The sequence below is a fragment of the Apis dorsata genome, unplaced genomic scaffold (genome assembly GCF_000469605.1).
Source record: "Apis dorsata unplaced genomic scaffold, Apis dorsata 1.3 scaffold_883, whole genome shotgun sequence".
Lineage (NCBI taxonomy): Eukaryota > Metazoa > Arthropoda > Insecta > Hymenoptera > Apidae > Apis > Apis dorsata.
Window position 1 is genome coordinate 115,173 of NW_006263999.1, and position 11,756 is coordinate 126,928.

General features: G+C 20.0%; 2 protein-coding genes across 2 annotated transcripts in view; one reads left to right on the forward strand and one right to left on the reverse strand.

The window, feature by feature from the left end:
• The first annotated feature begins 398 nt into the window (after nt 1-398).
• On the forward strand, nt 399-3,867 carry LOC102672775 (general transcription factor 3C polypeptide 5). The gene is made up of 7 exons (XM_006623331.2): nt 399-652; nt 807-980; nt 1,113-1,680; nt 1,764-2,327; nt 2,415-2,623; nt 2,695-2,878; nt 3,228-3,867. Exons 1-7 carry the CDS (start codon nt 509-511, stop codon nt 3,401-3,403), a joined length of 2,019 nt encoding a protein of 672 aa, XP_006623394.1. The 5' UTR covers nt 399-508; the 3' UTR covers nt 3,404-3,867.
• A 358-nt stretch (nt 3,868-4,225) lies between these two features.
• LOC102672958 overlaps nt 4,226-11,756 on the reverse strand; it is a 22,041-nt gene continuing 14,510 nt past the window's right edge. The window contains exons 2-3 of the mRNA XM_006623332.2: nt 8,580-8,759; nt 4,226-4,702 (exon numbers count right to left, since the gene is read on the reverse strand). Of these exons, the coding sequence (XP_006623395.2) occupies nt 4,320-4,702; nt 8,580-8,759 (563 nt within the window). The 3' untranslated portion in view covers nt 4,226-4,319. The remainder of the gene's footprint in view (nt 4,703-8,579; nt 8,760-11,756) is intronic.

Here is an 11,756-nt window from a genome sequence, read left to right on the forward strand (position 1 = left end):
AGTTTTTTTCTTCAAAATTAAATTTTTAAAATTTCTAAAATCTACCTAGTTTATCTAGAGAATTCGAATTCATGTGATGTATTTCTAACCTAAAATGATCAAATTCATTGTGAATCTAACCTCAAAAATAAAAATAAGAGTGTGAATTCATTAGAACATGATATTCATTAGATTGTGCGTTATTATTTTATAAGATATAAAATGTTTAAAATGTAATAATTTTTCAATATATAATTATTAATAATTTAAATATAAATACAAGTATAATATGAGTTTATTAAACTTAAAAATATGCCAAGGAAAGATAAATGAAAATACAATTTTATTTTATAATAAAATATAGAATAATTTAATAGTTTACATAGATACAATCTATGTTAATGTCATAATAATTCTCATTACTATGGTATCTATGGTACTGATATATTATTAATTAAAAAGAAATTTATCTTTTAAAAAGATATAAACATATATTTATAACTTAAAGAATTCGATATAAAAAAGTGACATGAGTACATCAAGTGATATTAATGACGAAAATTTTGAAATACAAAATGAAAAAGATGAAGATTTTAAGGTCGATAATTATGAAAAAGAAATTGATAGTGATGATTCCTATTGTAATATTTCAGAAAGAAATAATGATGAAAATGTAAAATTAAATTAAAATTAATATTTTACGTTTGATTCTTATTTTATTAATAAGATTTATTATTATTTTATTATTATTATTTTTTAAGTAACCTAAACATTATATTTTATAAAAATAAAAATAAAAAAATTAATTCATTGTAAATTTCATATAGGCAGAAAAAAATCATGATAAGAAAGATAATCATTCTGAAAATGAGTATGTGGGACCAATACTTCCTGGAGGCCATAGGTTTGATAAAAAGTTTATCTGTGTTAAATATCCTGGAAATGTCATTAATCCAGACAGAGCTATAGAAACTTTAGGTGGCCTTCAAAGTATATCAACGGTATGTTATTTCCTTAGAGAAGGTTGTAAAATATCAATTTTTAACATTTATGATATAATTATAATTGTTAATTACTTAATTATATATTATATATATATAATTAATTATATTAATTATATATATATATTTTAGGCAGTGAATACTCCAAATCGACGTTTAGAATTAAGATTTAGACCAGATGATATTTATTGTAAACCAACTTGTGCTGATAGACATAAAACTAATGGTTTCTTGCTTAAAGTTAAAATTAAAAAATCTAGAATAAAAAAATTAGAAGAAGATGAAGCCAAACAAAAAAAGAAACAACCAACAAATAATTCTATGACTAATGATAATAAAAATACTGAAAATAATGTAAATAAAATGAATTTATCAGAAATTCAAAATGCATTTCAATGCAATGATAAAGATCAACAAGATCAAGTTATGACTAAATTAATTGATCAAGTACAAAGTTGCAGTTTTAATATATTAGATGATGCTGTACCTGGTCCTTCTCATGAAAATTTATATTGTGAAAATATCAAAGAATTAGAAGATCTATCTTTAGATATAAATGATGTAAATTTATCAAAATGTAAAAAAAATATAGCACCAACATTTGATCGTAATAAATATGAGGATCTTTCAGAAGATAAAGACTATGAACTTCCAAAATTACAAATTTTAGGTCAAGTTGAAACAGAATTTAAATTTACAAGTAAATATTACATAAAATGGAAAGAATTTAATTTATTTGTACATATTGTATTTAAAAAGTCTATATATAATATAATTTTTCAGATCTTTGTGATTTTCAATATTTACCTATAACTCAAAGCAAAGAAGATCCAAAGAAATTAGAATGCATATATGATAAAATTTATCCCAGTAATATGCCACATTATTCTTGGTTAAAGAATGATGTGCCTTATTTTTTACCACCAGCTGCATTCAGTAGAATGGACACAGTACAACAATATATACCAAAAACCGAAGTAAATTCATCTCCAGAAAGAACTAGAAAAAGACGAGCGGGATTTTTGAATTTTGTTGATTTTTCAACAGCAGAAGTTCCTTCTAAACCACCAGCAGGCATTGAAACTGCTATGAAAGTCAAATTTATTCAAAACATACATTTTGAACAGATACGTCAAATTTTTGAGGAACGACCAATTTGGTCAAAAAATGCAATCATGTATAAAACTAAATTTTCTTCTCAGCAATTAAAAATTTTATTACCTGCAGTATCATATTACTTTGTAAATGGTCCATGGAAAATCTTATGGGTAAAATTAGGATATGATCCAAGAAATGACATTTTTGCCAGAATATATCAAATTTTAGATTATAGAGTGAGAGCTATGCGTAAGTTTTTCAAATATTACTATTAATAATATAATATATGATAACTTTTATTGTTCATTATTTTATTGTTATTTTTATTTTACTTAGATGGTTTGACATCAACTGTTAAATGTAAAAGAAATTATTCAGAATATACATTACCATATAAATCAACACCAGTTTCAAAACAGAAAACAATTGTGCAAAATACAACTCCAAGTCAAGAACAAAATTCTAAAAAAGAACAGGATTTACATGAAAATGTGTATATCTATCGAGAAGGAACAATACCTCCTTCAAGACAAATGTTTTATCAGGTTTATTATAATTTTATTATTTTTGTGAATTATTTGTATATTTTATATTTTAAATATGAGATTTTTTATAGTATTGTGATGTTCTTGTGGATGAAATACAAGAAATGTTAGCAAAATTACCTGATCCTTTACCTGGTACTAAATGCGATGAAAAAAGAGGCTGGCTACCAAGTGGTTTTGATGTACAATGTAGAGAAATTATTAATAAACAAGTTCGAATTGTTTTGAGAAAACAAATGAATATTCCTGATGATCGTATGTATTAATATCTTAATCATCTTTTAACATAAAATGTTTTTATTTTATTATTATATTAATTTTTTTTTTAAATTTTTTTCATATATTGAATTATACATGAAAAAAATAAATGTCAATTTTTAGAAAATAGACAATTTATTATTTAATTTATCATATATTTATAATTATAACTTATAATTGTAAAAAGAATATCAAAATAGAAAGATTACTGCATAAAGAAAAAAATTATTATAAAATTAGTTATATGTATTATTTTTTAATAATTTTTTTAATATAATAATATAATAATAATTTTTTTATTATAATAATATAATAATAATAATTTTTTAAAATATTTCATTTGCAGATCCTACATCTTTACCTCGAAAGCGTAAATATAAAATGAAATTAAAACGTAATAAGTTTAAAACTAAAAAAAGAAAGAAACAAAATAATTCTATCTCTAGTGAAGAAGAAAATGAAAAATATGATCAACTTGAATCTACTATTATTGAATCAAATACTATAACAAAAAATGAGTAAATTATATAAATTATGAGTAAAATGAATTAATATATATATATATATGAGTTAATATATATTAATATATATATTATGAATAATATGAGTTAATATATAACAACAAATTTTTAGCAACATTTAATTCATACGCGTTATCTATAAGATTTGGTAAATAAGTGGATTTTTTAAATACCTACAATTAAAGTTTATTCATAAATGTACAGAATCTGTCTGCCAAATATCTATTAATAAATATCTTTACATTATTATTGATTGATAGCATAATTACGAATTGAATATAACATAAAAGATTATTGAATTTCTTTAAAAAATGAGTGCAGGAAAAGTACAGTGACGAGACACATTCCAATGTTATTTATGATTGCTCAACAAATATTTTTAATATATGTATAATATGTATATATAATAATTGTAACATTTGTTTCGTAATAAAAAAATAATTAAATGCTTTTGAAAAATTATGATTATAGTTTTTCAATAATATTTAAGTTTATAAAAATTTTTTTATACAAAATTTTGTAATTTAAATCATTAATCTTATATAAATAATAAATATTGTCTTTACATCAGTAAAGCAACTTATATATTCTTTTTTTATATATATTCTTTTTTTTATATATTCAATTGTAAGTACTGTGTATTTTAATAACTATATATATAATTAATTATTTTTATTATTATTTTGTCATTTTACATTTAGTAAATCTAAATATTTAAAATTCAACTTAAACTTTTAATATGTAAATTAATATAACAGAAACAATATTTTAAAATTAAACAGGCAGTTAATTTAATTAGAAAATATTTAACGATTGTTTTTTATTTTCTTTCTGTTTTTAATTCGTGTCTCGTCTAAACTGCAAGAGAAACGGATAAAACAAGTGCTAATGACATAGATTATTTATTCACGAGGCCTTTAAAGGCGAATGTTGGGATTGGTACTGGCCACATAGTTCAAAAGTTCTTCGGAATCTTCACAAACAAATGGTTTCTGGTGATAACAAGCCACATCGTGCCAACTGATTCCATCTTTATAAACATTGTTAAGAACAGACATGCAAGATTCGCTAGTGCCATTTATATCAAATTCAGCGTTATCAGGTTGTCTAACTTTCTTGTGACCAGTTTGAGACCATGGATTGAAAGACCAACCTTCAGGGATTTGATTTGTTGGTGACATTTTCTTTCTGTTGGCCGACCAGAACCATCCATAAAGAGCTTTAGGTTCAAGGTCACGACGATTTTCACAACCTTTGAAATCACAAAGACGTCCAGAAGTCCAAATATAAGGAACATCATCTATGATAAGCAGAAAATAATTTATTAATGTAGTAGTTATAATTTTTAAATTATATAATATATAAATTATTATGCATGTATAAAATAAATAAATAATAAAATAATGTAGTTTTTAGTTTGATAATAAAATATATTATAATAAAATAAATATATATTATAATAAAATAATATTATAAAATAAATAATAATTTTAAAATATAATAAATATTTAAAAATTATACAAATAAGTTTTTATTATAATAAACACAGAAAAATAAAAATTTTATATTATAAAATATATATGTATATAATAATAATTTATTTTGATATAATAAAATTGATTTAAAATTGTAAAAAATATGTATTATATAAATTTTTTATATAAAAATTTTTTATTTTGCATTATTTTATCATTTTCGATTTAGTGAAAATTTATTTCTTTTCTTTCAATAATTTTATGAAAATTTATTATTAAAATATTCAAAAATGAATATTCAATATGAAAAAAGTATTTGATATAAAATTTATATTTCTATTATGCAATAGAGAATTTTAAAACTTTCAAAAAAATAAAGCATATTTTTATTTTATAGAAATGTCAAGCAATTTTCAGATCATATTATTCTATGATAACACACATTCATATACGTCATTCATATACATCATTCATATACTAGAAATGATTAATGCGTTCCGTGATGTAATTCCGTGATTGTGTATGTATATAAAAAGATGAGATTCTTCAGCCTCAACCCACTTAAAAAATCCTTCGTTTCGCCTTGAAGATTCTGTCGTTGGCTTATTAATGTGGAAATTCTAATTTCTCAACAACGAATGAAAATTGTATCTCTATTTACAAAAGCAATTACTTGTTTGCAAATCAGCTACAGATAAATTTATATAGATATATTATATGCATAAAATGAATTTTTTTATTTATTAAAATACTATAAAACTACTTAATTGTATAATCTTTTCATTCGATTTCAATATTTCTTAATAATAGATATTCTTAATAATAGATAATTATAATAATTTTAAATTTCTTTTTTTTTAAATATTTGATTCAATAAAAAAATTTCTTATTTATAATTATACTTCATAATATTATTTTAATAATGATTGATTATAATCAATAAAAATTTGTGAAATTTATATATATATTTATATATTATATTAATAGTCATAGATAATAATTAATTAATTTAATAATAATAATAATTAATTTAATTAAATTAATTATTATTATTATTAAATTAATTAATTATTATCTATGACTATTAATATAATATATAAATATATATATAAATTTCACAAATTTTTATTGATTATAATCAATAAAAATTTGTGAAATTTATATATATATTTATATATTATATTAATAGTCATAGATAATAATTAATTAATTTAATAATAATAATAATTAATTTAATTAAATTATATAATATGATCAATAATTATTTTTTATTTAACAAAGTTTTGAATTTTTAAAAATAGGATTTTTTAATTATAGAATTATATTCGTAAAAAAATATTATATTTTTGTTTTTTTTATTTTTTATTATATAAAATCGATATTTTATTGAAAATTCTTTGAATTATTTCAAAATTATTTATAATTAATAATTAATTGCAAAATTAATAAATTCTTCGTTTTTGTTTTTTTAAGATGTTTTTAAGTTTTTTTATCAAATATTATATATTATATATTCCAAAATAATTATAATAATAAGATTATAATATTAAACAGATTATAATATTTAATTATAAAATAGTTTTATGTGATAATATTGATTCTAATATTGATTCTAGTTTTTTGAAGTATTCGATCAAAATTTATTTCCATAATATTGTTCTTGTAATAACCAACTATAAAACTACTGATTGGTCTTTCACTTTCTTCAGTTGTGAAGAAATACTACGGCTGAAGACGTAATGTTACAAGCCACTTAACATGAACTCGAAGCATCGTCGGCAATGGATCATTTGTTTCGAAATTTCTATATTATCTAGTTGGCTAAAGTTATACCAGGTAATAAATTGTTCACGAACCTGCTTCTATGTTTCTGTTGCCTTTGATTTTATCTCAGCTGTAAAACTTTCTAAACTCTAAGACATTGATGAAATGAATTTGTTTTCATATGCATTTTATAGTTAATATGTAAAATTTAAGTCATATTAGATGATTTCGTTAAGTATTGTTTAAGTTTAAAAAAATATTTATAGAATGCGATTTCTTTATTTTTTGAAAACTATACAATTATATACAAGTTTTTTTTTGTTACTATTTTACATATGCAATGATGTAAGAAGTTTCAAGAATTTTCTTTATATATGAAAGATGATAATTCAACAGTTATGAATCTAGGATCTTATTTTACTTTTTTTTAATAAAATTTCATCATTTGAATTCATTTTTTTTGAATATTTAGAATACAATTTATTTGTTTATTCAATAAAATTATTTTTATAATTTAATCTTTAATGCTATATTTCAAAGAGTATATATTTTTTTAATGATAATATTTTTGTCATAAATTATAAATCTAAAATTTTTTTTATAAAAATTTCTCACATCATGATGGAAAATAAATAAATATATTTTATTAAATATTTTTTTTTAAATTTTTATGAAATGTGATTCTTTTCATGACAAAATATATTTAGTAAATATTTATTAAACAATGAAATTATATAAAAAAGTTATCTATTAATCTAATTATTTAAGAATTATTTCTTTATATGTTACACAAGGACAAAATTTTTCTGTCAATTTAATATATACTAGTATATATTAAATTTTATTTATTATAAGTACATGTATTCATGTTTCAATTATATAATAATTATTTTTTTAAAAATAAATAATTAAAATTGATAATAATATAAATTGTATATACATAAAAAAAGGCAATTTTATATTTTTATATTTTATATTTTATTGCTAATAAAGAAGAAATTAAAAAGATATAATTTAAATTATCAATATGCATTGAGAAAATCGATATTTATTTTTTTTAAAGATTTTCATATTATTTATATTGATAAGTTTTGTTGCATAATAATAAATTTGTTAATAAAACAAAAACTTTCTAAATTCTAAGTTATTTAATAAGTTATTAATATTTAATAAGTTTTAATTTCATATCAAATTATTATTCTATAGAACATTGATAAAAACATCATAAAAAGAATATGTAGAAATTCATTTCTATATATATCAATCTCTTTCTTAATAATTTCTTAATAATATTGCAAATATGCGTGAAACGAATGTTACGAAATGAAAATTATATGAAGAAGTGAGAATAAAAAAAAAAAGACCAGGAGTTAATTACGATACAATCGGGATATACATTGAGCTTGCACGAAACCTAAGTAAAAGCATTTTGTGATCACGCGTCAGCCGTTCACGAAACGTGCCTGTGCATCATACATTAATGAATCATTTCTTCTTGTGATTATTCTCTTCAATTGAATGGAAGGCCTCGTTTTCCCTCATGAATAATTAAATACAAGGCAAAAATTTTTTGTTCCACGAATTGATTTTTTTTCGAAAGAAAAAATTTTAACTTGAAGATTTGAATAATTTTGAAACAATTTTTTTTTCATTTGTATTCTTTTTTTTTCTTTTTTCTTTTGCGTGAATTTTAATCATCAATTCTACGTGAGAGATTATTAGTTAGATGATAATTTGAAATAAATATAGTTTTTATATTTTTTTCATATTTCTTGTGAATTTATACAAGAATTTCGTTAAAATAATTATCTATAAAAGATTTTTTTTTTTCTAAAAATATTTGAAGAAATCTAACAAGTTACATAATTTTATTACTATAAAATAGTCAAAAATTTTGATAAATTTTTTTAAAATATTTCGAAAATTTAAATCGCTTACTTTGTTGAATAAGTCTGAAGATTAAATTATTTTCATCTTGCGTTTCCATTGAAACAAGATCCATACAATATTCTCTGCAAATGTTTCTAGCATCCAACCAATCCACCCTTTGATTTGCATGAGCGGGAATATGTCCGCTGTAGAAGTAGTTGTGCCCTCTATAGTTGAATTCTTTCGGCCCTGTAAATTGAATGTAAAATTAAAATAAAAAAAATAATAATAAATGTAAGATTTTTTGTTTATTATTTTCTAATTGATATTAATAAATGCAATTATTATGATCATAAATAAATTGCATAAAATAGTAAAGTAGATATGGATTTATGAAAAATTTGAATGTATAAAAATTTACTTTAATACAAGATACATGAAAAGACACAAAATATCTAAAATATATTATACAATTGAAAAATGAATTGAAATGTTTATTTATGCTCTATTTTTACAATATTCATCATAAAAATTTGAATTTGTATAATTTGTATAAATATTATATATAATATATAGTATATATAATATTATATAGTATATTATATATACTATATATTATATATAATATAAATATTCGTAATTTAATCATAAGATTTTCATAAAATTCTTTTTAAAAAGTAGAATCAAATATAAAATGAAAAGACAAAATTTTATGATTTAGTTATAATTATTATGTAAAAATAAAATGAATTTGTAATTAATTGAATGTGATTATCGCTTAAATGTCAACGGTCTTACACTTTTTCCTGTTGATTATGCAGGAATGTCTCTCTTGTTGACGATTTACGACGTGTATGTCATGAAAACCTAACGTTTCGATTGCGAAAGGGTTGTTCGTATTCAGCAGTACTATTACAAGTCATCATGATTTCGCATATATATGTATATTCTTTTGAATGTCACTAAAATTTTAATTTTCTCTACTTGAAGAATTGATAATTTTCATAAATAATATTAGGTAAATAAGAAAGCTCAATCATTTTTCATATGACAAAGAAAAAAAATTATAATCAAAATAGTTACTACTCATTTATAATTACTTTTCTTTGATGAAAAATAAAATTATAAATATTGGTTTTATGAAAATTATTAGTTTAATGAAGAATTTTTCTTTAATTTTGAAATTGATTTTTCAATCTTTATTTCTGAATTGTTCATATTGCAAATAAAGTTAGATAAATATTTAAATAAACTAGAAACTTTACAATATTATTGATTCAGAAGAATGATACAGTATAATTTTTCAAGGGCAATCAGATGATTTTTTTTTTATAACAATTGTACGCATTGAATATTATATGAAAGAAAATTATTATATTATATTATTTAAAGTATAGTATGTTGCGTATCTTGTGATTACGTATTTGACACTTTCAAATTTATCATATGATGTAATCATTACGATGATACCTGTGAATATACCGCATAAAATATTATAAATTTTTTCAAAATAATTACAAATTTTAACTTCTTTTTTATTTTCAAATTAGTTAAATTTTTTTTTAAATGATTCAAAGTAACTAATTATTTAAAATAAAATTTTAAGAGGTAAATTTTATCGTTATTATTAGATGGAATAATCATTTCATTTATTAATATAACTTATTAATTTTATCTTATTCAAATAAATATTATAAAATTTTAATATTACTTATTCCGTATAATTATCTCTTTATTATGTATAATTCAAAAATTATAATGAAAAGGATTTTTATTGCTTTTATTTGAAGTTCTTAAATATAAAAGAGGAATACATAGGGATTAAACTAAAGCCAAATTTTAATTATTTAATATAGTGATTTTTCAAAAAACGGTAAAAAATAAATGAAATTTCACATTATCGTTCTTTTCTCTATTAACTATTGTCTCTTATTTTCCAGTTTTTGTACTTAAATATTTATATCTGAAATATTAAGTAAAATTATAATAGTTATAATAATTTATTTGTAAAATAAAACATTAAAAATTTACTAAATCCTCATCGAATTATCACATTATTTTCACATATTATAATATATTTAATAAGAAATTAATATCGTGAACTTAACAATCTAGTATCACCAATTAATATTGATATATTAAAATCTGTTATTATATTCAGAAATTACATCACTATACACGTATATATTATTATTATTATTATTATTATTATTATTATTATTATATATTTATTATGCGTTTCATAACTCATAATGTTACAAGCAAATGAATGATCGATGTGTGCATAAGTACAGTAAGATTTAATTTCGGAGAGGAGTAATCGCATGTAATCTTTTCGATGGAAAAATAACTATTGAATAAGAAGAAAGAGGAGAAAAAAACGATTAAATTGTTTATTCCTTCTGACATATCACGGAAAAGAGAATCTCACGGTGAATGTCATCACGAATGGCTTGATTTTTTGAATGATTTCTAAGCAGAAATTGAATTGATTGTTAAATCGAGAATCAAACCTAAAGATGAAATTTTCTTTTGAGAAGCGATAATTGTATAGAGAGGAAAAAATAAATTATTAAAATAGATAATTATAAATATTTTTATTTTTTTAATCGATACAGTAATCAATGCGAATCAATTTTTCTTTGATATATATTAAATGAAAAAATAATATTTTAAATATGCTAAAATGTTCCATATAAAATAATGGGAAAATAAATTTTAAAGTAGATAATTATAAATAAATATTTTTTTAATTGATAAAGGATTTTACAAAGAAATATTATGAAATAGTATATATGTTAGATAAAGAAATAATTTTTCAATAATATTCAATTATATAGTGTTCCATATGAAGATTTAAAATCTACTCAAAAATTACTATTAATATCGATATAATTTTTTTTTTTTATAAATTAGACAATGTACAAGAAGCAACTATAAAAATTTTGAGGATAAATCTCGATGAATAAAATATCATTTTCATTTTTTTTGTTTAAATAGAATATCATTTTTTGTTATTTAGATTATTGCAATCGAATCTAGTAATAATCAAAGTATTTTTTTCATTCTGTATAATTAAAGAATGTTTTATGTGTATAAGAAATTACGAAGAAAACAATTTCTCTAATATAATTTAATATTTATATATAATATAATTTAATATAATAATTTTTCAATATTATAAAAGAAAGAGAGAGAGAGAAAGAGAGAGAGAGAGAGAGAGAGAGAGAGAGAGAGAGAGAGAGA